We start from the raw sequence: 27,314 nt of genomic DNA, 5'->3' as shown, positions 1-27,314 counted from the left end.
GACCCCATCTTCATGCAGGAGGAACATAAAAACTTTTTTAAAGGGGGCTGGGGGGGTCCTCTAGGTTTTAAAGAAATAATACAGCAGGAAAGACATTTACCTGGCAGGAATCAGACCCCACAGAACCTGTAGTATGCCCTGTGCCTAGAGAGTTGTATGCCAAAACTAAATTGAAAATTAAAAAAGAAAGGCCTCTTTTTTTTTTATGAATGTTTTTTTTTCCTTTGCCCAAACAAAACAAGATGTGAAAACATGCCAAATCACTATTTTCTTGTTTGATTACAATGTGATTAAGGACATCTTAAATACGTCTTTTCAAATCAGAAAATTGTAAATTGCACTTGTAAATTGCTTAAACACCTGAAAACTATTCTGAGTTTCTCTCTTTTGAAACAATCAATATAATCTGACTTTTACTTGTATTATTTAGATGATAATGCCTTGCTTTAAATTTTAGAAGAACACGTTAGCCTTCTACCACCCCCCTCAAAAAGAAAACAACAAAAAATTCTACTTATGTTAAAATGAATACATTTTAAAATATATTTATACAGAGTGCTTAATTTAGGAAGAGTTTTTGCTTGAGCTTTGGGGGGGGGTTGTTTGGTTTTGGGTGGTGGTGTTTGTTTTCAACAAAAAGGCCAACTATATGTTATGCACCGGTAGGAAGCATTTCTGTTTCTTGCTACAAAACAGAAACTTACATAGAGAATAACTTTTCTAGATGGAATGCTTTTTATTGCTTTCACATTTTTCTCTCTCTGTTAGCTTTCTGGTTTTAGCTTTATCCACATGAGGTGTCATTAGGAAAATCAGCTTGTTAAGTTTAGTCATTTAAGTTATTATTTAGAAAATAATTACTTAGCAATTAAAGTATAGCCTTGCCATTGAACTTTAAGTGTAAATAAACAGCTGTTACTTTAACAAAAATCAGGTCAACTTGGGATTTCATTAATGTTCCTGATACTGAGATATGGTTTTAAATACTTCATAGTTCTGCCTCTAGATTCTAGATCCTATTTTTAAATTTTTTTACTTCACTTACACACACCAACCTTTTTCCTACTGACTTTTAACTCTTTTTTTTAATTTGCTTATTAAACAAACTAAAAATAAACCTTGCACCTTTAATATGATATGGCAGCCATCAGTTTCCACACCCTAATACCTAGAGTCAATACCTAGAGTTTTCATACCTAATACCTAGAGTCAATAATACCTAGAGTAGGACTAAGAGAGCTCATAATTTCTAAATAACAAAAATTATTGTCCTATTTTAGTATCAAAATGACTTTCACGGGGCCGGAGAGATAACATGGAGGTAAAGTGTTTGCCTTGCATGCAGAAGGTCGGTGGTTCAAATCCCAGCATCCCATATGGTCTCCTGAGCCTGCCAGGGCAATTTCTGGGCATAGAGCAAGGAGTAACCCCTGAGCGCTGCCGGGTGTAACCCAAAAATAAAAAAATAATAATAATAAGACTTTCACACCCTAGACAAAAGTATAATTTAATTCTCTCCATATACTGCCATATTCTGGGCTGCATTGAGGAAGGACATTAGGAAAATGAAAATTGCTAACCTGGTCTCATTATCCAATATTTCTTAATAGAAGCTGGCATCTCTCAAAAGCTGTAGACATGTATTAAAATTTGTCTTTGGTTTGTTTTACCTTGTTAGGAATTCAGGTGCTCATGGAATAGGAATGGGGAAACAGGATATGATCAAGGGTGGGGAGGCAGGGTTATTGCTTAATCCCAGAGTCAGTTGTTTTCAGAAAGCTACATGTTTAAGGAAAAAGAAGAATTTTTCTCTTTAATTTCTATATTACTGGTGGGTCCAGATGTAACTGAAATAGTTAAAAGAAAAATCTCTCTGCTGTGTGAACTAGTCTCTCTTGAGATGGCATAGTTAAGTAGTTAGGTGAAGGACAGTAGCTGGCAAATTGTGTGTGTGTGTGTGTGTGTGTGTCCCCTTCCATTAGAGTAATGACAATATTGTCCTTTGAAACTAGATGAAATTGAGTAGTAAGGCTTAAACGGAGCACTGAAGAACTCGTGAACTTACCTAAATATCTCTCAGTCTGAGTAACATTGCTGATCATGTTTATTTGCAAGTTCTTAGAAGTAATAAGTATGTATAATCCATTGGACCTAGTGAGTGCCTGAAAATGTCTAGAAAAAATAATTGATCCCATTGAAAAGTGGTCTACCTATTAGGTAGTTTCATGTAAGCCTCTGGTGATTTGAGTGCTGACCAGGTCTCTTAGAGAACTGAATATCTGTCTCTTTGAGTATAAATCATATTTTCTAGCTAGTCAGGTGCCTTTGTAACTGGACTTGGCTAACGATGAAGTAATAATAAGGGAAGGAAATATGGGGTACATGGAGGAACTAGACTCTTGAATAAATATTCTAGTGACTAAAGGTCTCTAAAGCAATAGACCTAACGTATAAAGCCTGTTAAGTCTGAAGTAGTTACTGAAATGCATAACCTTCCTGGAAAGAGTTCTTGAGCTTCGAAGAAAGAAGGTTACCAAAGGTTTACATCTTGCAGTGACTAATAAGCCAAGCAACTTCCAACTCAATTTCTCCTCTTTTAAGTAGGGAGATTAAGCATTAAAGGAAGTTTACTTTTGGGATGAACAACTACAGTATTTGTACAGGGGATTTTATTTCTCTCAAGTAAATTGTTCAATTTACCTTTTTAATTGTAGGTGCCCCACCCCTGGCTGTGACGGCTCTGGGCACATTACCGGCAATTATGCTTCTCACCGAAGGTAGGTAGAGGTGATTCTTTTGCTCTTCATTTTGCTCTTTCTTCTCTGTCTTGGCAAACATCATTCAGTTTGTCTCCTCTGGTCCATGAGATATTTGGAGATCAAATCTATATAAAATTATCTTCCTTTGGTCTTCCTAAGGAAGCAAATTCACACCCTCATAGACACACAGTTCTCTTAGAGAGCTCATGTATCATGCATTCAGCTCCTTGACAGTTATACCTTGACAGTAATCCAGTAGCATATCTTCTCCACAGAAAGTAATAAAGGAAGGAGATATACAAAGATGTCCCTTAGAGACCACAGAGACCCAAGCACCAGAAGTCTCCAGATGTGGAGCTAACTTTCCCAGGTAGTCAAGTTCACCTCTATATTTCAAATCTAGAAACAAAAGTAACTAAGTTCAGAAAAATATTTTTTCAGAGGAAGATTACTGGGTTAAAGTAAGATCAGTATTAGTAATAATGATAATAATGCCAGTTAAATATAAAAAGTCAGCACTTTCCATAACACTTTCTTTTTGGTAACAACTCCTTCTATTTATTCATTAATTTTGACTTGAAGATTCACATGCAAATATGCTCAAGCTGATTTCTGCCTCTATGCTTACATATGTCTTCTGGTGGGGCTTAAAAGACCATATGCAATACCAGAATTCTAACCAGGATCAGCGACACGCAAGACAAGTCCTTTAACCTCTGTACTATGTCTCAGATACTATTTCATTTTAAACAATCCTGGAAGAAAAATATCTCAGCCTTGCCTGGACACAATATCCAGAATTTATAACAACAACACAGCTAAAAATCTACCAGTCATTGCATGCCCCAATGTCTGTTTTCCTGATTTTTTTTTGGAGAGGTTTGTCATTATAGAAATTTAGTCTTGATTTAGTTTAAAATTTAATTTATATTATTTAACTTGTGTCTTAAAAGGTGAGTATTCAAAGGACATAAGCTTGTGAATAAAATGTAATGTCAGCTTAAATTGAAACCATGGTCAATGCCTGGGATAAATAATAACCAGGATTAGTTCATCGAGTTGGAAAGTAAATTAGATTCAGTGTCAGCAAATTGGAATTCCATCTCCGGTCCTGTAGGGGTTTCACACAGGGCAATATCATTTATCCCGATAATAACTCCCCTTGCACAGACCTAGTTAGGACAAGGCTGAACACAGTAGAGTGCAAGAGTTCCATGTTCCTGTGTAATCAGCCACTAATGAGATTGAGGTTGTGGTGGAAGAATCTGTCCCTCTTGGTTTCTTGGTTCTGATGCCAGTGAGTGTGCAAAAGGACTTCTTCCCGGCTAAACTTTGTGGTACATTTGCCAGGAAAATGAGATGCTCTTATTCCTATGTAATTGCAGAAAACTATATAAGCAATGGTTCTTTTGCATTTTTGCTTGAAAACTGTCCAGGTTAGATATATGTGTTTTAGCAGTGTGTGACCTTGTGGACTGTGGGGAGTAATCACAGAACAGGGCCCCTCACACACACACACACACACACACACACACACACACACACACACACACACACACAGTGGTATGATCCACCTGAAGGTGCAATTAACACTTTGGAAGATTTTTCCCTTTCTCAACCCAAATGCACATGTGGATTATTTTGGGGGAGAGTTTGGGGAGAGTTTAGACCATGCCTGGTGGTGCTCAGGGATTACTCCTAGATCTATCCTGGTGGTACTCAGGTGGAACTATTTGGAACTCTGGTGACTGATCCAGCATTGGCTACATGCAAGGCAAATGCCCTACCTGCTATACTGTCATTCCGGTTCTGCATATGTGAAATTCTGTCTCACTACAGAATGCTGTTATCCCTAATGTTCCTGTCCAGGATCTTAAAACAAGGTTACTTTCCCTTCAGCCCCTTGAACCACCCTTATCATTAGCTAACCTAACTTCCTGTACTCAATACGTGTGAGACTTTCTCTGAGTGGTGACAGTGAAGAGTTGGAGCCCATTTTATCAGATTCTATTCCCATGTCTCACCCATGTCTGGAGAGCCCAAAGTTTAATTGTAGGGAGATGGGTCCCCCTCACCATCCAAGGGTCTCTTTTGGTTTTGCTAGTGTTAAGTCTCTCCATCATCTCTAGGCCTTAAATTCACTTTAACAAATATATAGTCATGATGTTTAAGTTTTTAAGTCCTATATCAAATGTTTTTATCTTGTTTGTCAAAGAACATTAGAAAGATCTATGTGCACAGTGCTGTTCTTCCCCAGAAAATGATTTTTAAAAATCTATTTTTTTAAGGCTGGGAGATAGCTCACAGGACTGGAGTACATGTTTTGCATGTGAGTTTGATCCCCAGTACCATATGGTCTCCTGAGTACTACTGGAAGTGATCCCAAAGCATCAAGTAGCCCCTGAATATCACAGCTTTGGTTCCAAAATAAAAACAAAGTAACAAAACAATAATCCACCTTTTCAACTTTTTCTCACAGATCCTTTTTGTTTTTCAGTCCTCTTTGCTCTAATCTTTTCCTCAGGTTGACCTTTTTCAGCAGTTCAGATGTGCTCTAAGTCTCATACACAGGAATCTTGGAATTCCTTTGCTATGGCTCAAAGACCCTTTATGTGCACCAGGATAAGAAAAAAACTGTGTTTTCTTCATTGAGTGCTACTAGAATCTGATTCCTGCAGACACACTATGACCATATGATAGAGTGACAGTGCCTTCAGGTTTCCCCGATGTTCTCTAATAAAGAATCCACTTACCATGGGCCAGAGCTATAATAAACATGCACTCAATAGGATCTCTGACAAGATAAGTCTTATCTTTATCACTCATGAAGAATTTGTACAGAGACCCAATGTTAAATTGTCTAAAACATAAGGACCCACATACATGCATTCCATTTCTTTTTCTTTCTTTTTTTTTTTTTTGTGTGTGTTTTTTTGGGTCACACCCGGCAGTGCTCAGGGGTTATTCCTGGCTCCAGGCTCAGAAATTGCTCCTGGCAGGCAGAGGGGACCATATGGGGCGCTGGGATTCGAACTGATGACCTCCTGCATGGAAGGCAAACGCCTTACCTCCATGCTATCTCTCCGGCCCCCCCCCCCCATGCATTCCATTTCTACTGGGTCACTTCTATTTCGCTCTTCAGCAATCATAGATGGCAGAAATTTCCAGGATGATGCCAGCATCTATAGCTCCTACTCAGTCCCAGTGTGCTTTGGCTGGCAGTTAAAACAAGAATGCAATGGCTTTGCCTGTCATTGGCAACCTCAGCTTTCATAAGGGTAACATGTAAGCAAAGGGTGGTGACCAGCTGGCTCTATTTCTTTTCTAGAAGCTGTAGAGCACACTGCCTTCTAACTCAGGGTCTTAGCTTCCTGTTGTTCAGGCCACTTCATCTTAGACTGTTCATCACTATACAGCCCAGCACTTCCTTCCTGGAGAATACATGAATTTTAAAAGTGTTGCCAGTGTTTCCAAAATGTATAAAATACCAAGTAAAGATGCATTTACATATAACTCCCTGATTAGTGACCAGCATACTATGATAAGTATATTATATTAATTATATTAATCACAGTATATTGTGAGAAGTATTCTTTCTATCTATAAAATTGTTTATCTTTAGAGGCCAGAGAGATAGCATGAAGGTAGTGCATTTGCCTTGCATGCAGAAGAATGGTGGTTCAAATCCCAGCACCCAATATGGTCCCTCGAGCCTGGCAGGAGTGATCTAAGCGTAGAGCCAGGAGTAACCCCTGAGCACTGCCAGGTGTGACGCGCCCCCCCCCCCAAAAAAATAGAACAAAAACAAAACTGTTCATCTTTAGAACAAAGCCCTTGTCAGATTAAAATCCTAATATGGTATATTTACTAAATGCTAATTGACCAAATGCTGTATGCCAGAAGCTAAGGAACAACAAGAATTATATTATGATTAAAATTATAATATATAAATATATTGATATTGCCTATTGGAGAAAAAAGACATACAAATAAGCAAGAGGCTAGGAGGTACTACAGCAGTTAGGCCACATGCCTAGCATGCACCTGACCTGAGTTCCAGTCCTAGCACTACTTGTTCCTCCAACTACCACTAAGTGTGACCCTAAAGGCCCCCAGTACCAAGAGAGGATCACAAGCACCATGAGACCTGAGTGGCATCATTTCTTAAGCTCTTGCATTGAACCACCAGTTCAATTAGAATTTCTCGTAAGGCCCCTGAAATTCCTCAGCACTACTTGGTGCACCTACCCCCCCAAAATAAAAAGGCAAGATAGAGTGTGAAACACTTATATTGTAAATCAGAGAGATCCTAAATAAGACCAGGAAGGGATGAGAAGAAAGCCAGAAGGAGGCCCTGAGACTTGAACTGAGTCAAGGAAGAGTCAGAGAAGCCAGAGGCAGAGACTCTCCTAGCAAAGAAGCAGCATTAAAACATGTCTAGAAACCACAACAACAACCACAAAATCAAAGTACATTGGAATGAGTGTGATTAGTTCAGTTTCGCTGGAGTTTGTATTAGTGCATTCCAGATTCTCTATGTAGAAACTTGTTTGAAGAGTCTGCTGAATTTATGATAACTTATAGAAGTTAAATTCAATAGAACATACAGACTCCTCTCCCCTAAGAAATGGGGTGGTTTGCAGCAGAAAGTGCTAAGAGAAGAACATGATTGGCATTTCAAATGCACTTGGGAGGGAAGGGTGAGATTTTGGGTGACTGTGTGAAAGTGATGGGAAGAAACTTGAGTAATCATTGCAATGTAACAGAACAGGTTCATAGGTGCTGAAGAAAGGAGAGAAAGGGCCAACAAATGAAGATTCTAGGCTTCACACATAGGTGAATTGTGTTGCTCTCCGAGATCCAGGAGCCTCCTGGGTTAAGTTTGTTTAAAGGCATTGATTTTGAGTGTCTTATGGTACAAGCAGGAAGGTATAAGGAGGAAGGATGGAAAGAGACACAAGGATTAGAGTCACTTGTGCCTGTGCTTTTGGCACTCAGGGAAATAGAAGTAGGGGGACCAGTATCACACTTCCTACAAATGAAAACTGGGCTCAAAAACTAAGAACTGCCAAATCTCCAAGGCCTTGAGCAAAGAAAGAGGACCAGGGCCCGGAGAGATAGCACAGTGGCGTTTGCCTTGCAAGCAGCCGATCCAGGACCAAAGGTGGTTGGTTCGAATCCCGGTGTCCCATATGGTCCCCTGTGCCTGCCAGGAGCTATTTCTGAGCAGACAGCCAGGAGTGACCCCTGAGCACTGCCGGGTGTGGCCCAAAAACCAAAAAAAAAAAAAAAAAAAAAGAAAGAAAGAGGACCATTTCTGAGCCCATGTTCTGGGAACATTTGAGGTCCAGCAAAAGGAGAAAATGGCTAAATTACTTCATCATGTTTTATTTTTGATCCTAAAGAAGTTGCAAAGAGAAAATAAGGTGGTGAGAAGTGGGAGGTGCCTCTGTGCAATGTTCCTGCATCATCCTCCCATGTTCTCTTCTCATTAGAGCTAGGAACATGGCTCTCTTTCCCCTGGAACATGGAAAAGAAAAGAAATTCATGGAGCAGACAGGGACAGAATGCATAATTGCACCAACACCACATGCTATGCTCTTCTCTTCATCACTGCTCCCACCTGCAGGCGACCAGATGGTTCTGGGCCTAGAATTTTGTCAAGAAGCATTAGACTAGGGTCTGGTTGGTAGCATGAGATGGGTTTCATTTCGGGGTCTCAAGGAGAAAGTTTCTCAATGTTAGTCAGTGTTTTTACTACACTATTCCTAATTTTAAAAATCTCTCTTGTTTCCTTCCTGTGTGAAATTTCACAATAAGTAAAATAACCACCTAACTAGGTGCATATGAAACCTGAGACCATGGATTTGGGGTTGTTGAAACCAATGAATACCTGGAGTCAGGCCTTTAAGAAGACCAATGAATGGGATCAGTCAGTGTGTTTCATTCTGAGTAGCAGAAGAGAGTGAGAAACTCAGCCTGGTCTCAAGAGTCTGCATCCTTGAGCTTTGCCACAGCTCTGCAGGCTGGGAAGGAGGAAGCCAATGAGAAATTTGGTTAAACTGGGCAAAAGTGACAAAAGTGACTCTGCTTCACAAGGAAGCAAGGATTTTCTAGTCACAGAAATCATGGGGGCATGTGGCATGCTGGGGGCAGCTCTGGAAAGAAGGCTCAGCAGCCCTCAATGGTCACACCACACAGAAGCCACTAATAACCACAGCAAAGGCCATAGTGATCCACAGGACCCATAACATAGCCTTCTGAGATCAATAACCAGACAGCTGTGCCATGGACATGAGCATAAGGAAGGGAAATACAGGTCCTGCTTTGCAAACTCTCAGTAAAGAGAAGAAAGAGGAAGGAAGCAGATGAAATTAGTCACTTCTTCTGTTCTGCTATAAAAGGAAGAGAAGGGGAGCAGCAAATGGAGGCAGGCCTCACCCCAGGGTGACTGGGGTTGGTGGAATCATAATAGAAGCAGGTGGTCTCTGTTTCTGCAGTCCAGAGCCATGGCAGGGTTTGGAAACACTCACTCTATTCTCTGCCCATGGATGCTGCTTTACCCAGGAGCAACCAACCAGGTCAGTTCACAGCATAGTTAAAAAGTGCTGAGTAAATTGAAACTGGTGTGAAATGTGACAGGATAGGCCCTTCCCTGAGAACCAGTGTGTTTGAAAAGAAACCAGAACTACCCAGAAAAACACTCAACCTAAGCTCAAGAGGTATGGGGGGGGGAATAGCTGGAGCAGGCAAAAGGCCATGTCTCAGTGCCTGGTGGAGTCCTCCTTGTGTCAAAGCATCACAGGAAACCTCTCAATGTGGAGCCAAGAATTCACTTTTCTCTATGTTCTACTAGACACTTGTCTGCAAAATCACCAGTTGTTAGTCTATTGTGAACAGAAAATAGATGGATGAGTATTTTTGTACCCATGGGAAGTTTTTCTATAGGTAGATCTAGGCATCTGTTAACAAAAATGAAAGAAAACAAGCGTGTTTGATGTCCAGTGTACCCGCAGCAGACACAGAGGCCGAGCACTTGCCATCCTTGGGAATGGGTCACAGCACTGAACTATCTGCCAAAATGCAGAGAATGGTGCCAGGAATGAGAGTTGGCAGGTGTCTGGTTCTTAGAGAGGGTCACCCCTTGCTCTGTGCCCATGTCCTCTACTTTTCCAGTGACATCTGCCTGCTCCAACTTCCACTGTCTGCCTGTGTCTTTCTGTTATCAGGCCTGTGCTGTTCCCTTGCAAAGGCTCTGATCAAGACACTGTGAATATTGGTTTCCAACCCACAAAGCACCAGTTTCTGCAGAGAATCCAGTCAAAAAACCTGTGTGTGTCCTTAACCTTGTATTACTAAATTGGCATGACTACGAAGTGGGGAAAGGAGGTGAGGAGAAGAGATGGACTAAGAATCACTTAAGGACAGGGTTGGAGGATCATGGACACTTTCATGGTGTTATAATGCAGTAAATGTGTACAGCTTCACCAGAAACATTAACACTGATATAGTCATGTTATCTGAACAAAGACGATTTTTTAATGAAAATTGTGAACTGTATTTTCAGAAAGTGCCATTTGTGAAGGAGCCTTTCAGGATTGGACTGTTTTCTGAATGAGCGCTTCTGCTTTAGCCTTTCAGGTTGCCCCAGAGCAAAGAAGAGTGGCATCCGGATAGCACAGAGCAAAGAAGATAAAGAAGACCAGGAGCCAATCAGGTGCGTGCATTGGAGCCCTGCCCAGCTGCAGGCAGGGAGGGCAGCACCCTGCCTTAGTGCATGGCAGAGAGGGGGCATTGAGACCTTCTTGGGCATTACTTAAGATTTTACTCAATTCCATGTCTAGACAGGTTGTTTAAGTCCACAGGGCTGGAAAGATAGATTCCTGGCATCCAATATGATCCCCCGAGATACCAGGAAGTATCTCTGAGTACAGAGGCAGGAGTAAGTCCTGAGCACAGCCAGATTTGTCAAAAGATTTCATTGAAAGCCATACGCTGTCTGTCTGTAAATTGACCGAAGGAATTATTGCTTGCATTACAGGTAATGGAATCAATGCATGTCTATCACTCAAGTGTTCTGAGTAACCAAAAGCAAAGAGACTGCTCTCTGCACCCTGGTGCAGTTTCAGGTTCTATGAAAGGCAGATTTGTGGAAGTTTTAGTCCTCACACACAGAAGGCAACATTTGCTGCCTCTGTAAATTATGAGAATCATTTTGTTTTGTTCTGCACCCCTCAAAGACAGTCTAGGGCTTTTGCTTTCTGTAAAAATAATATCATCCTGGCCCAACTATTAACAAAAGTTCAAAAGATTAAACACAGTGATAGAATGCTAACATTACTCAATACCTTTAGAGAAATAAAGCATTAAAGGATCCAGAGTGATAGTACAATGGGTAGGGCGCTTGTCTTGCATAAAATTCAATCTCAGGCATTCCATATGTCCTCCGCATACTGCCAGGAATAATTCTCAAGTGCAGAGTCAGGAGTAACCCATGAGCATTGCTGAATTTTGCCCCAAAACAGAAACACTAAAAAAAATATTTTTAATGAAATTAAAACTAAAATTACCAACTATCCAAGATAAATTTATCAAGAAAAAAATTTAAGATAAGTTTAGCAAGATAAATGATAAATTCTATAGAGTAAAAACTTAGCTGTAAAAAATAAAAGAGACAGGGACCCACCATCCTGGAGGCCTATAAGAACATTAAACCACAGAGAAAATGCTTCATTTCCATCTGGTATTCTCAGTCTTTCACTATAACCTGAGAAATGAGGGTTGCCTAGAGAAGCCTTCTGTTAAATGTAAAACCAATCATTTAGTGTTTTCCCATTTATTAAAAAAAATTGCCTGCCATGCAGCAAACCAGGATTCCTTCCCTGCCTGAAGTAATTCCTGAGCACAGAGCCAGGAGTAATCTCTGAGCAAGGATGTATGTGACCCCATCGAAAATAAATGTAAAAATAATTCTAAGAAAACAAAACAAAAGTATCTAGTTTATTTTATGCTACAGCATTTCGCAGACCTTATTTAAATGTCATCACTGCTGCTCAGACTCCTGTCTGACACTGTGGTTTGTCCTCCAGACAACAGCACCAAGTAAAGATCTCTAGAGCTTGGGGAGAATATGGGAGTCTAATATTACCCTTTAAAAATAATCCTGCGATCTCCTAATGACCTACACATTTGCACCATCATGTATGCATGTATGATTCCATCCCCAAAAGAGCTTTTCTTTTCTTTCTTTCGTTTTTTTTTCTTCAAAAGGAGCTTTTCAAGAGATGCTTTCTATCTTCCTTTTCCCATTTCCGACGGTCTATTTTTCCATCATGCCACCAGGTGGAGATGTTGGATTGCGACTTACAGTTCGCTCGTATGGTTTGAGTGTTGGGGATTTAGTTCTCGAATTGCCAGGTACCCCTCTTAGCGCGATGGTAAAGTGTGTCTTCTCTGTCCTCCGTCCAGGTGTCCCGTGCCGGGCTGTGACGGCCAGGGCCACATCACCGGGAAATATGCCTCCCACCGCAGCGCCTCGGGATGCCCCTTGGCAGCCAAGAGGCAAAAGGACGGGTACCTCAATGGCTCACAGTTCTCCTGGAAATCGGTCAAGACGGAGGGCATGTCTTGCCCCACGCCGGGATGCGACGGTTCTGGACACGTCAGCGGTAGCTTCCTCACACACCGGAGGTTAGTGTGTACCCCGAGATTGCAACCCCCCAACCGTGACACCAAACCAAAGCAGGGCCCAGTAGGAAGCTGGGAGAAAATGACCGTAAATCGAAAGGCACCAGCTCACTCTGCTTTCCATAGGGCTGTAGTTTTCAAGAATATTTCATCAGGAATTGCATCTTTCAATCCAACACACACACACACACACACACACACACACACACACACACACACACACGAGTGTTTGTGGTTTTAGCCATCCATTTGGTGGGGAATGTGAAGGCAGCTCCAACAAGTGGCTCCCAGCATTGCTACAGAACCACTCTGAATGTCTAAGGTCTGAGCACATGAGAAAATTTATAAAGAGCCTGACAACACCATAAACTTTTCCATTGGCTTCATCTATAAAGAAATATGTGTGACTGGGAATACAACATAGTGCAGCAGGCGGGGATGGCCTTGCCTTGCACCCAGTCCACTTGGGTTGGTCCCCTGCATAACATATGGTCTCCAGAGCACAGCCAGGAGTAGGTCCAAGTCACTGCCAGCTATGGCCTACAAAGAAAGAAAGAAAGAAAGAAAGAAAGAAAGAAAGAAAGAAAGAAAGAAAGAAAGAAAGAAAGAAAGAAAGAAAGAAAGAAAGAAGGAAGGAAGGAAGGAAGGAAGGAAGGAAGGAAGGAAGGAAGGAAGGAAGGAAGGAAGGAAGGAAGGAAGGAAGGAAGGAGGAAGGAAGGAAAAAGGAAGGAAGGAAGGAAGGAAGAGAAAGGAAAGAAGAGAAGGAAGGAAGGAAGCAAGGAAGGATGGAAGCAAGGAAGGAAGGAAGGAATTAAAGATCTTCCCTGCACATACACAGCCCCAATAAACAAGGAAAGGGCCAGAGAAGTCATACCATGGGCAGAGTTCTTGCCTTGCACTTGGCTGACCCAAGCTTATTCCACAGCAAGCTGTAGGGTCCACTATATCTGGCCAGATGTGATCCATGAACACAGAACCAGGCCTAGCCCTGAACACTGCCGGATGTCACCACAAACAAAGACAAGAAGAAAAGAAATAGATACCACTAGATGTTCCTTAGAAAAGTCTGTTTTTTGAGTTTAATGGTGCTGGACAGACTCACTGTAGAAGAATTAAGGAACTAGGCATGGTGGTGTTGCTAGCCATCAATCCTTCTTCTAGAGTCAGGTTTCATAGGCCCCAGCTTGAGGAAGGACATGCAGGAGGAAGCCTGATGCCACCACACACAACACCAGTTCACATACTACCTAATTTTTGTAGGGCAGCTGGAGCCTGTCTGCTGCTTTGTGACACTGTTTTCTGCACAAGCAGATACTGGGTTTGTAGGCTCAGACAGTACAACAGCTTCACCCACCCAGAATAAGTAATATTGAACATGTAAACTGAAAGGGAAGAAAGTATGTCAGCAAGAACATGGGTCCAGAGTCAACAGACCCACTTTTTAAAGGGGTATTGGCATTGTAAGAGAAAATCCTGCTCAGGTCTAAAACTCACATCTCTTGGGGCCGGAGTGATTGCACAATGTATAGGGCATTTGCCTTGCATGTGGCTGACCTGGGTTGTAACCCTGATAACCCTTGTGGTCCCCTGAGCCTTCCAGGAGTGATTTCTGAGTGCAGAACTAGGATTAACCCCTGAGTGCTTGCTGGGTGTGCCCTCCTTCCCCCCCTCCCCAAATAACCTCACACCTCATAAGTGGTCTTGAAGAGGGAAGTGCTGCCCTTTCTTCCAGCAACCTCCCTGCTCACTACTTGGGCTGACTATTTTCAAAGCATCCTGAAAAGGACAGGCACACATTCCCTGGACCCCGAAACATTTCTTCTTCTTTGCATGCAAACAAAGCTTCTATATCTGCCTGGACAAGGTCTTCCCTATTTCCTACATAAGACACAGGAATTGAGCACTATCCTTGGACACATGAATCCAAACTGCCTCCATCTATCCACACTACCTCCATCACTCTAGAAGAGTGCTCCAGCCTGCACAAGGCTTTCTGTTCCTTTGAATACTTGGGTCTCCAAGAATCTGGTAAACATCCCTCTGCAGATTCTGCATATTCCTTAAGATATAATCCTAGCTTATCCTTAAGATATAACCCTAGAGGCAAAACCATTTCATCTTAAAAGATAGAATCCATCAAAATACCTTCCAAAAATTCCTCTTAAAATTTGTTTTTTTCTGAGGCTGGAGAGATAGCACAGTAGTAGGGTGTTTGCCTTGCAAGTGGCCGACCGAGGACTGACAGTGGTTTGAATCCCGGCATCCCATAAGGTCTCCTGTGCCTGCCAGGAGCGATTTCTGAGCACAGAGCCAGGAGTAACCTCTGGATACACCGGGTATGAACAAAAAGAAAAAAAAAATTTGTTTTGCCTATCATAGAAAATTTTATTAATTTTTAAATTTATTCATCATAGCCTACCATGTTGTTGATAACAGAGTATTAGAATTTTACTGTTTCAAGTCCTAAAACACAAGTGTCAACTCCCCACATCAATAACTTAAGGTTCTCAACTTCTCCCCATCCACCTATTTAGCAAACTCTTCTTTTTATTTTCTTATTGTAGTCTGGGTCACATGCTCATGGGACATACATAGGACATAGGTACATATATGTATATATAGTTATATACATATTTATACATTTATATTTATATAGAAGATGCATATGCTTTGCTCTCTTGAAGCAAGCTTCTGCTCTCTGATTAAATGTAAGCATTCCTCAAGGCCAGAGTGATGACGCAGTGGTAGAGCATTTGCCTTGCACATGGCTGACTCAGGACAGACCAAGCTTAGATCCCCCAGCACTCCCATATAGTCCCTCAAACTAGGAGAGATTTCTGAGCTCATAGCCAGGAGTAATCCCTGAGCATCACTGGCCCAAAAATTAAAATAAAAAAATAAATGTAAGCACTCCCAACCTCCAAAAAAATTTTATATCTTAAAAGAATTTCTAAAAAAAATTTAGGTATATGGATTTGTTCCTGTTTCCAAACTCTCGATTGAATTATTGTACTATAGTCAAAGTAGTTATTTGTGAGACTGGGAGATAGTACAGGGATTAAGGCACTTACTCTTCCTTGCATGTGGTCCACCTAATTCTATCCACAGCACCAAATATGGTTTTCTGAGCACAGGGCCAAGAATAGCTCCCTAGGGACCAGAGCAATAGTGCAATGGTAGGGCTTTTGTTTGCAAGCAGTTAACCCAGGACAAACCTGGGTTCAATCCCCAGCATTCCATATGGTCCCCCAAGCCAGGAGCGATTTCTGAGCATAGAGCCAGGAGTAACCCCTGAGCGTCACCGTGTGTGGCCCCAAAACAAAAAAAAAAAAAAAAAAGAATAGCTCCCAAACACCTCCAAGTGTTATCAACCCCCCCCCCCAAAAAGTCACAATATTTTTTGTAAGAAGCCCATCCTGAGAGGTATCCTTGCCTGATAAATTATTTCTACCTTTCTTCCCCCACCCTTCAACCCCCTGGCTTGTTCAGTTCAGAGTGTAGCTAGAACAGGAAGTTGGCTTCGAATTCTTTTGGGTGTGGGGTACGGGGTCACACCTAGTAGCGCTCAGAAGTTACTCCTGGCTCTACGCTCAGAAATCGCTCCTGGCAGGCTTGGAGGACCATATGGGATGTCAGGATTCGAACCACCGTCCTTCTGCATGCAAGGCAAACACCCTACCTCCATGCTATCTCTCCAGCCCCTGGCTCCGAATTCTTAACCTGAGATCCCTGAGCATCCCTGGCCATCACCTGTGGGGTCACTTGAGTTTCCTGGACGTTTCGTTTGGTCTTGTTTTTTCTTGCTTGACAAGACCGAGAAATCTGGAAAATTCTTAGTGTCTGGCCTTCCCTGTTGCTTTTCTCCAAAGGCAACCTTTCCCCGAGGGTTTCTGCAGAGAGGGGAGCTTGGCCAAGCACATGCCCTGGAGTCTTGGAGCCAGGCCCTATTTGGTGGTAATGGTCACTCCTGACAGACATAACTTGCTGGCACTCTCCCTTATCAAAGCCAGTCTCCTGCCTCCATCTGATGCTACCAGAGCCTTGACTGTGGCTCAGCCCTTAGCACTTTTGTTCACACTTTCCCCAGGGCCTATCTACATCTGGATCCCAAGCCAGCGGGCTCCAAAACACCTCTCTTTTCTGAGCCCCAAAGCTTGTGCGGGACAGGGTCAAAGTGCTGCTTTTGGAGATTTGAGTCTCTGGGGGACACAGCTGCAAAGGTGGCTTGAATTCAGCCCCTCCCCACTGCTGGCAGCTAGCTGATGGTGCTTAATGTCATGGTAAAAGCTTCCTCAGAACAGTCTCGGCTGCTCCCTCTAGTTATCTCTGAGCTTGAAACGGGAATCCAGGGTCCTAGAGCAAAGGCCACAGCCCGCTGGTATCCAGTGAACTGACCCTGGTTAGCAGGCAGGCGTCAGTAAGTCTGTGCCAGAAGGTTCCCTTTGGACCAAGGGAGGAGCAGGTTTGGGAGCTGAGGGCATCACATTTTTGTTTCAGGTGCAATGGGAAACCTCATACCACAGTCAACATTTTTAGGTGCACAGTTTCAGTGCCTTAAATTTGCTCACTCTCATCTCCAGAACTTTGTTTTGCATGGGGTGAGGGGGTAGGAAGGAAAACTGAGGATTATCTCCAGCAGTGTGCACAGGTCCTAAGGTTCTGAAAGGAACACTGTGTGATCCTGATGATTCGAGGCTCAATCTGATAGTGTGGCTGTGCTCAGGCCTAGAGGTGCTCCTACCAGGATCCTCAGGACCTCAAGAGTATGCAAGGCTTTAGCTTCAACCTGCTGAGCTCTCTCCCCAACTTCCAGAATATTTCACACACACCCTCCAGAATATATTTTTTAATTTTCTCAAACTGTACCATGGCCTTTCTGAATAACCTTCTCCTCAGTTGGAGGAGGGTGAACCCTTCTGTTCTCAGCTCTGTACATGCGATTCCCTCAGATGGCAGTGATCATGCCCTCTTCCTGGTCTGGCTGGTACCCCCGAGCATGTCTCCCAAATCTAGCCCTCTGTAGCAGGTGGCACATCCATCTTTCTGCTGCTATCTGTGATCTCCACTTCTCTGATCCCACATTTCACTGGGTCTCAGACTCATGTTCTGCATGGAAGTGTGATGCTTACAAACCAAGTAAGGAGGATGATAGGCATGCAAAACATCCAGCAGAGGCCTAAGCTCTCTCCCCTTAGAGGTCTTGGCCACATGTTCTCTGGCGTCAACTGACTACCAAAAAACTTTAATGTCTAGATCTGAGGAGTGTCTGCAAAGGCCCCATTGAGAAATATCCCATCTGTTAAGAAAACAGCCTCTCAATGAAAACATATCTTTCTTGTTTTCTTCCTCATTCCCCTCAAAGTTGTGACAACCTAGTTACACAATCATCATTTTCTAACAAAAGCATCTGGAGATTCATCTGGAGATGAATCAGAAACAGGTCTGTGGTTTCCAGGTCTTACCAAACTTGCTCACCCTCATTTCCTCCTCAGGGGGTCCCTGTAGTATCCAAGACAAGATTTAGGGGAGCAACTACAGGGCCACTTTGTTGTAACCCCAGTGGCTACCCTAAGAGTAGCACACAGCTGCCCAAGGCAGAGGGAGAGAAACTGGGGTGGGAGGCTGGAAGAGAGGTCCTTGGCTGTGAACTACCTTGGGGGACCACTGGCTGGGCTCCGCCATAGTGGAAAGATCCTCAGCAGGCATGGGTGAAGTGGGGAGATTTAGTGCACAAGTGGGGTCACAGATACAGGAGAAGGACATGAAGTGGGAGGGTAGGATGAGAAGCTTTTTTCTGCTAAAACTACATGTGTATGTAAACTAATATATTTATTTGCCATAATAACCTAAACAAGAGGTTTGCACAGCTCCCTATTCAGAAAATCTAGTCACCCAGTACACCTTGGAACTGTGTCTTCTTTTTGGGGGGCCACACCCAGTGACACTCAGGGGTTACTCCTGGCTATACACTCAGAAATTGCTCCTGGTTTGGGGGACTACATGGGACACTGGGAGATCAAACCACAGTCTGTCCTAGGTTAGTACATGTAATGCAAATGCCAACTGCTTGTGCCACCACTCCAACCCTGACAATGTGTCTTAGTTCAGTGATAAAACAAAAGTGGCCCTAATTTATCAAAAGCTAGTACTGTCACTATAGATTATTCTAGCACACCATCTGCTGGGGTGGGGGCTTGTGATATCATACACTTGGGTAAACATTGACTGGACTATCTTAATTCCACTTGGGTTATACAATCTAACATATTTATTGTCAGCCCCTCTGTCACCCACTATATGAGAGGACACAGCTCTTATCATCTTTGGTTTCATATTTCCAAAGAAAAGTATAGTAAACATAAGTCACCCTAGTGAGTACTTACAGGGTGAACTAGCTTTATAAAAAGTCATTTCATTTAGTGTACAAAATAGTCACAACAGTCTCACTCCCATAACAATATGTCAAAACTGGCTGCCACAGAGTGGACGTTCATTCCATGCTCAAATTGCACAGTTGATGGGGTCAAGAGTTTGGACTATCTTCAGTATATTTTTCAAGGATTCTCTGTATCTATAGCCAGAATGTGTAAAACAGAAGGCTCCCAGTGGGAAGTATTCATAATCTTAGAGGATATCCCATAGTAGAAACTATGGTATCACTTAATTCAAAGAATGTCAAGCAATGTAGTTCATCCAGGAGAAGCGAGACAAATACGGTTCACCCAAGTGACGTTAGGAAGCGATGTCTTCGAGAGCCCAGAAGCAAACCATTAACCATTCTACCTGTCTACAATGCTGAACTGTGTTGTTTTTATAAGCACACATAAAACATACACATCCTGGAATCCTTATAGTTTCCTTTGTAGAGATGAGAAACAAACTCCAAGAAATAAATACTTTCCCATGGGCACCTAGCTAGTAGGGACAAAAGCTGGCATACAACCCAGGTCTGTCCTTAGAGCCACTTGCATTCTACTCATCTCTATACAAGAAGACCCAGCTCAGGACTTCCTTCTTACATTATTCAAGGAATTGGCCTTACTGAAGGCATATGCACTCTCATTCAAACTTCTGTTAGCTCTCAGAATCCAAAGGAAGGCCTTTGTCACTTTTTTAGGGCTATAAACTTGGCTGCTGTCACAAGGACAGTACATTCAGCCAGAGGACAGTAGATCAACTATTTTTTTCGTGAGTTTTTTTCTAATGACAAATTCCACATTGTAGGATTTAACAATCATGATCCAGGCTGCAGGCAACCTTTGGCCTGCTGCTCAGGATTACTCTGCCTGTGCTTTCTTGGGGCCTCCCTAAAAACTCACCTTTTGGGGAGGGGGTCAACCTCTCTGTCTTTTCCTCACACAGAGGACCCTGTTCCTCCTATGCCTCTGGTCCAGAAGTTGATGGAAGGTCCAGGGAAGTTATGCCCAGGGCCAGGGACAATTTCTGTTTTAGACAGAACCCTGAAAGGATCATGTGTCGTTGTACAAAACAAAAAGAAAGGTCTCCTACATTTAGGGTTTACCTGTAATCTGTTGGAGAGGAGGAGGGTGAGAGGGTTCAGATTACCCTACTTTAGGAGGGGACATGCTACAAGGCTGAAGATGAGAAACACTTTATTCCACACCACACTCCAGTCTATTTGAGATCTTGCTGGATTCCCACTGTAGAAAATGAGCTGTGCCTCTAAAGATAAAGCTGTTAGATTCATCTCCTCTAACCTGGCTGTCTTCCTGCTCCCTGAAGACGGCCCCTGTGCCCACACCACCACCACCCCCAGCCCAGGCATCCTCAGCCTGTTCTCTGGTCCTGGATTTTCTCTTTTAAGGAGGAGGCCAGGTTGAGAAGCCCAGCTTTGTGTTAAGTGGCTGTGGAGGTTTAACCACAAAAGAAGGAGAGGTGTGCTGGAGCTTGCTGGAACACATCTCTGTCATTTGTGCAAGGAAGCTTATGGACATAGACAATGACCTCTCCTCAGCCTTTCCCTGTGGCACCTCTGGATGAGGAGAGGATTCATTGGAGCCTACAGTGAAACCCACACCAAAAAAAATGCCACCCAATGGTATAGAGAACACATTGCCCTTAAAACTTCCTTTCACTGTGCATCCTCAAACCTTTTCCTGCAAGTGCTTGGCCTAACTGCTACCACAGACTTAAGAAAAATTCTTTAGAAGCCAGAGCGATATCTTAGTGGATTGAGCATGTGCTATACATGTAAGAGGTCTGTGTTGGAAACTCAACACCTACAAGATTCCCTAAACAAGGCCAGAGTAGCTCCTATGCACCACCAGGTATGCCTTCTTCTAAGAAAGACCAGCCTTTGAGTGACTCAGATTCACTGTATTCAGTTCCATCATCTGTTTCAGGTTGGGAACTCAAAGTGCCCATGAAAAGATGCAGGTGGAAGGTCCCTATGTAGTTGCTCAAGCAGAGCAATCCTGTAGTCTGTGAGTGGATAGTCACCATCTGGCATACACCTAGGCTGCACAGCGACTCCACAGCAGCCTGTAGAAAGAGCCAGCAGCGACACATTGAGTTGTGTTCTGACTTTCCTAAATGACCTTCTAGCCAGTTTGTTCCAAGTGTCCTAAAAAATCCAGGAGCACCATTCTGTGTCCAAACATGGGTGCCAGGTGTGAGCCCTCAGGATCTCCCTAGGTTTCACAGAGCACAGGAATCAGCTGAGGACTGGGCAGGTCAGCAGCTCACCACAGCAGTATGAAACATACTTCCAGATCTCTGCTCAGGGAATCATGGGGAGCTGGTCAGTAAGCTCTGGGTTCAATCAAAGTCCTCTTCTGTGCTGTGCCCAAGAGATTTATAGGTTTTGATGTGCCCAGGGCCTTCTACTTTTACAGAAGTGCTGTCCAGGAATGTTTTGTCCAGTTAGGCTTACACACTTGCTTCAAGCAGAGCTGGCCTACCCCCAGGCTTTTGCACCTCAGTAAAGTGTTGTCTTTTAGCTCTAACCACTCTACAGTTAAAATAGTGTTCCCAGCCTGCATGGGCTTAGCTCTGATGCCGTGTGGCTGAAAGAAACATTCTGGAAGTCAAATTTGCCAAGAGCAAGGAGCTACGGTATACTGAAGACACACATACCCTAAGGATGCCAGGAATGATTACTGAGCATAGTGCCAGGAGTAACCTATGAACACTGCTGAGTATGTCCCAAAACCAAACCAAAAAAAGGTCAAAAATAATAATGTGTGCTATGTTTAGGATATTGTCAGTATCTGGTCTTGAAATCCCTATTTCAAGGATGCTCAGTCTATTTAGAATTCAAACTAAAAGTACCCTGAGCTACACAGAGGAGGACCACAGTCTCTAAAGAACCCCTGCACCTCCAGAGTTTTCTCTATTTCATTCTTTGAGCACCAGAAATTAGCTTGCTCAGAAGAGCCATTATAACAGAGGGACCAAGACTTATTTTGGAATGTTTTCAGGGAGACACACTCAGTCATGTAGGATAGAATCCAGGACTTTCTACATGCAAGATATATGCTCTGTCACTGGAACCACATCCTGAACCCAGAGCACTGGCTTTCAGATCACAAGTTCAGGTGCACATAGCACAAGGTTTCACATAAGACGGGGATCTTTGGGGCCAGAGAGATAGCACAGCGGCATTTGCCTTGCAAGCAGCCGATCCAGGACCTAAGGTGGTTGGTTTGAATTCCGGCGTCCCATATGGTCCCTGTGCCTGCCAGTAGCTATTTCTGAGCAGATAGCCAGGAGTAACCCCTGAGCACCGCCGGGTGTGGCCCAAAAACCAAAAACCAAAAATAAAACAACAACAAAAAAGACTGGGATCTTTGACCTGCACTGGTCTGTACTAGACGTACTGCATGCTTAGGTGTTCCCCATACTTCTTGGAAGCTCCATGAACCTACTGCCCTTAACACTCCTGGTCATGAGCTTCCCCAGGACTCCAATCTACACTCGATTCAGTTCCTTTTCACTGCCCTTTCCTCCAGGAGCTCAGATCCTTCCCTGACCAGGTACAGAACAAAGAGGAGCTCAAGAGTGGGGATAGGCAGCCTGAATCCTGAATCCACACTCCTGAATCTACAGCTGTGCCTGATTCTGTGAACACAGCACTGTGGGGTGTCCTAAATTAAACAATGTCTTCTCATTTGTCCATGATATTTAAGTCAATTTAGGTAAAAGTTTATGTTCATTCACAGACCAGTTATTAAAAGAGACAATATTAGGGGCCGGGCGGTGGCGCTAAAGGTAAGGTGCCTGCCTTACCTGCGCTAGCCTAGGACGGACCGCGGTTCGATCCCCCGGCATCCCATATGGTCCCCCAAGCCAGGAGCGACTTCTGAGCGCATAGCCAGGAGTAACCCCTGAGCGTTACCGGGTGTGGCCCAAAAACAAAAAACAAAAAAAAACCAAACAAACCAAAAAAAAAAAAAGAGACAATATTAAAAAAGAAGATAGCCAGAGAAATAACTTAACAGCTGGGTCTAGGTTAGACCCCTGGCATCCAGGGTCTTCAAAGCACTAACAGGTATTAACTAAAAAAAAAAAAGAAGAAGAAAAAGAGTTAAATTTTACAGAAAAAATGAAAAATAACCTGGACTGAGAGCCTTAAATTGGTTAGCAGATTAGATTGTATTAGTATCCTAGACTACCCTCACACTTAAGTGACACAAATATTAAACATCCTATTCTCATGTCCAAAAGCTGAAGATAAAGCACAGGGCAGGGTCTGCTCCCTCTAGGGTCTCAGGAAGGTCTTTCCTGCCCCTGGACTTTCCCTGTTAGTTATCCTTCCAGTCTCTGTCTCTCTTATTATATGACTCACTGGGTCTGCGTCATCTCTCCAGGACACAGGAGCCAGGTCTGATCCACATCACTTGATTTTCTGCTGATACCTTATTTCCAAATAAAGACACAGAGCTGGAGAGATAGCACAGGGGTTGCAGCGCTTCTCTTATATGCCCCTGACCCTGTTTCAGTCCCCAGCACCACATGTGGTTCCTGAGCACTGTCAAAATTGACCCCTAGACCCAAAGACAGGAGCCCCGAGTCTCACTGGGTATGCCCCCCAAAATGAAAAATCAAATATGAGGCCTGAGAGATAGTTTGTCCTGATAGTGGCCAATCTAGCTTCAGTAACCAGCACCACATACAATTCTCTGAACACAGTCAGGAGTAAACTCTAAGCACAGACCAGATATAAATGAGGTGTACAGTTACAAAATCATTGGTTTTGGAAGTTAGGATATCAATATTTTAGTTGTAGGCACAATATACCCAGAGGAATACTCAGTTTAGTACTGTATCACCTGCAAGACAAAATCAAAACTGACTTCTTTGTTGTCCATGCAGCTGAAAGTCACATTGAGCTTGATAAATTCACAAAATGAGAATTAAACAGAGAACAGCTTTCCATTCACCTATAAGGAACTAAGACTTGCAAAGCTGAAGGAGGCATTGGAGCCAGGACTGAAGCTGTCGCTTTCTGCTTCCAAGTGAGGCAGAGATGGAGGCAGAAAAAGGAGAAAAGGGGAGATGTGAGAGGGACACCCAAATCTACAGAGCAGTCCTGGGTTTCAATAAGGATCAATACAAGAGAAGAAGTAGAGACAGTGCTTCTCTCCTCCAGCCCATCCATTTCCCTTGGCTGTTGCTGGGTTCCCCCATGCTTGCTTGGGGATGCTCCCACTCTTGGTTGTAGTGCTCCCCAGCGTTCACACTCCAGCTGGAGTGCTCTCACACATGCTAGCTGAAGTGTGTTGTGAGTTGGTGGCACTCTTACACAAGCTCATAGGGGAACACAACTGGCCACCACTCATATATCTTCGACAGTGCTCAGGCATAGACAACCAAGGGCCATGAGAGGTCATTCATGGACTGGGACCCAGAGGTCCCAGTCAGCAAAGACTGTGCTCAGTTCTTGCAGTACACAGGCCAGAGAATTCAGCTCCTTACTATTGCAAGACCAAAGCTTTTGCCATTGAGTCATCTTTGGACCCTTAGTTGAGAAACTTGGCCAAAAAAACTGGGCTCCAGAGAGCATGCTATGCACAACCCCTCAGTCCACAGTAGGAGACCTAGACCTTGACACAGGCCAGAAGGAGCTAAGTGAGAAAATGAACAGGGACCACTATAAGCATTGAGCCTATGCAACCAGAGAAGGAGAGAAAGGCCAGGGCTGCTGCTATAAGGAATGGGAATTGTGGACAAAAGTGGCAGCCAATCAAGAATGCACTTAAGTAGGTCCCAGATGTGGCTCACCAGTAGAGCACCTCTCTTTCCTGCCTGGTGCTGAGAGTTTGATTCCCTAACACCCACATAACGGAGTGCTAGTTCTGCTATGGCCTTTGTGATCTTCCCTGGCACTCCAGGTGTGCCCTGCAAGTGAGCATTGCCACCTGGTGTGGTTCCTTTGCATTCCACACCAGCAATAGCAAAAGAAAAAGGAACACAGAAAGTTCAATGTCATTCTTAAAAAATTAATTAAAATTAAAAAAAAGACACTAAAGGGCTGGAGATATAGCACAGTGGTAGAGCATTTGCCTTGCCTGCGGTGACCTGAGAGGGACTGGCTCAATTTCCAGCATCCCATATGGTCTGAGTGCAGAGCCAGGAGTAATCCCTGAGCTCCACTAGGTGTGGCCAATATACCAATAATCAATCAATCAATCAGTAAATAAATAAATAGATAATCTTTTAAGAAAAGCACTAAATAGTTATACAACAGAGAGCAAAATAAATTTAAAATTCAGAAAAGGGCCAGAAATATAGTACAGTAGGTAAAATGCTTGCCTTGAATGCTTTAACCCAGGTTTGAACTCCAGCACTCTATGTGGTCCCCTGAGGATTTCTGGGAGTAACCACTAACCAAATCAGGAGTAAGTCTTGAGCATCCCCAGGGATAACCAAAGAAACCCATTTAAAAAATCAGAGAAAATGAACATTTATAGAAAAATATTAAGTGTTCCTTTGACATTGTATACTGTAACATCCGCATAACCTAATATAAGAACAAGAAATTGTTTTGAACAGGAATGTAAATTTAAAAAAATATACGAGATGTAAAACATGGCAAAACCTTGAGTTTTTCAGAAGATTTTGGTTTTGAGTTTTATGAAAGGTCTTGTTGAGGACCAGGGTGGCAAAAAAAAAAAGAAAAAAGAAAAAAAAAAGCATCAGATCAGTTAGGGTACCCATGGATTAATCCAGGGAGGATGCATGTGGGAAGAGTCACAGCAACTAGATTCAGGACACTGGTTGCCAGGAAGTTGTGTAACCACTGAACACTGGCCGTGATATTCTGTTGCCACTGGACACTGTATGACCACCCGACTTTCCAGAAGACTGTGTGCGAGTTCCATTATGAGGACATGGCACTGATCTGGGGAGAGATGAGGTGACAAAGTTTCCTTTTTCCTTTCTTCTTAATGAATGGCATTTGGTAATTACCTGGACTGTCAGTTTTGATGCTCAGTGCTTCAGCAGTGACTCTCAAAGTACTGTTAGGAAAAGGTGTCTGAGAAAAGACCCTTGGAAGAAATATCTCTGCAGGTGATCTGACCACAAAACTATCTTCTGATGCATTATATTACTGATCGTCCACAAATCCAGCAAGGTGTCACAGCAATGTGCTACCAGTGGCCTCATAGGAGCATCTCAAGGGCCTTTATCTGCTTTTTTCTTAATGAAGACCCTCAACAAGTGTAGTTTCGGACCAGATAGATAGTGCAATGGGGTATTTGCCTTGCATATGGCCCCCATGGGTTCTATCCTTAGCATTCTGTATGGTCTTCAAACTTCTATCAGGAGTAATCCCTGAGTTTAGAGTCCGGAGTAACCCTGGAGCATTACTGGGTATGGCCCTAAAACAAACAAACAAAAAGATTCATGATGGCTTCCAGGACCTCAGATGCTCACAGAAGTCTGAATTTCCAATAGGTATTCAAGTAGCATGACTGAAAAGGGAGCAGGCAGAAGAAAATAATGCAATAGCTAAGCCTGCTCCCTGCTACCAACTCTCATCCACTCAGCTGCCACTAAAAGGTCCAGACGTGCTATACACAGGCCATCTTGCTTAGAGCTCTTTCTCTTGCAGTGGCTCTGGGGATTGCTCCCAGGCACAGAAGGGAGAAGTCATAATATTCCTGGAGTCCGAGGAAGTAAGTGCAATACTGGTGCTCTAGCGAGAGGACAGCATATGCCAATATTGAGTCCAGAGAGGTTGTTGCAAGCTCCAGCAAGTTCTGTTGACCTGGGCAATGTTTCTGAGACAGTCAAAATTCATAGAGCGCATTACAAGTTGGGATGGTGCCTTAACCATGGGATTCCCTCTGTGATTGCATGGAAAGATCCCTGCAGAGAAGACATCAGTGCAAAGAGGATTACCACTGCAAGGTCAAGGTCAAAGCAGCAAATGACAAAATTGACAAGGGAGCATGGTCTGAGTCCAAGGAAAGCAGCTTCTGCACCTCCACGAAGCTTCTGGGCAGAGTGCTGCTCACACACAGATCCATCCATAGTCCCGCTCTTGGTTCTCACATTCTTTCCTTCCCTGGACACTTTCTGGGCAGTGAACAAATTCTCCGACAGGGCAAGGGATATAGCTCAAGGGGATGGAGCACAAACTTTGCAGGCACATGGGCTTTTGAGCTGCTGGAGAAAGACACCCCACCACCACAAACAGCCCTGCGTCAGGATCACCCCTGAGCACCAGCTGTGAACCAAAAAAGTCCCCACCCCCGGCAAAACGGTTTTCCCAGGAAACAGCTCCCATTTCATTTCAGAATTGGGTTCCTCTCTGTGCATCTCCACCCCCTCTCTGTATCTCCTAAGCAACTCCCAAGAGTTTTTACTTAGTCATTTTAGGTATCAGATTCTTCTGAAGGA

At 43.3% G+C, this 27,314-nt stretch overlaps 1 protein-coding gene across 11 annotated transcripts in view; it reads left to right on the top strand.

Moving 5' to 3' along the window:
• MYT1L (myelin transcription factor 1 like) overlaps positions 1-27,314 on the top strand; it is a 476,191-nt gene that overhangs the window by 423,912 nt on the left and 24,965 nt on the right. For all 11 annotated transcript variants that reach the window (XM_049784897.1, XM_049784892.1, XM_049784887.1 and 8 more), the window contains 3 exons: positions 2,715-2,777; positions 10,393-10,476; positions 12,228-12,449. In XM_049784897.1, the coding sequence (XP_049640854.1) occupies positions 2,715-2,777; positions 10,393-10,476; positions 12,228-12,449 (369 nt within the window). The remainder of the gene's footprint in view (positions 1-2,714; positions 2,778-10,392; positions 10,477-12,227; positions 12,450-27,314) is intronic.

The sequence above is a fragment of the Suncus etruscus genome, chromosome 12 (genome assembly GCF_024139225.1).
Source record: "Suncus etruscus isolate mSunEtr1 chromosome 12, mSunEtr1.pri.cur, whole genome shotgun sequence".
Taxonomy (NCBI): Eukaryota; Metazoa; Chordata; class Mammalia; order Eulipotyphla; family Soricidae; genus Suncus; species Suncus etruscus.
This window is presented reverse-complemented; position numbering and strand designations above follow the sequence as displayed.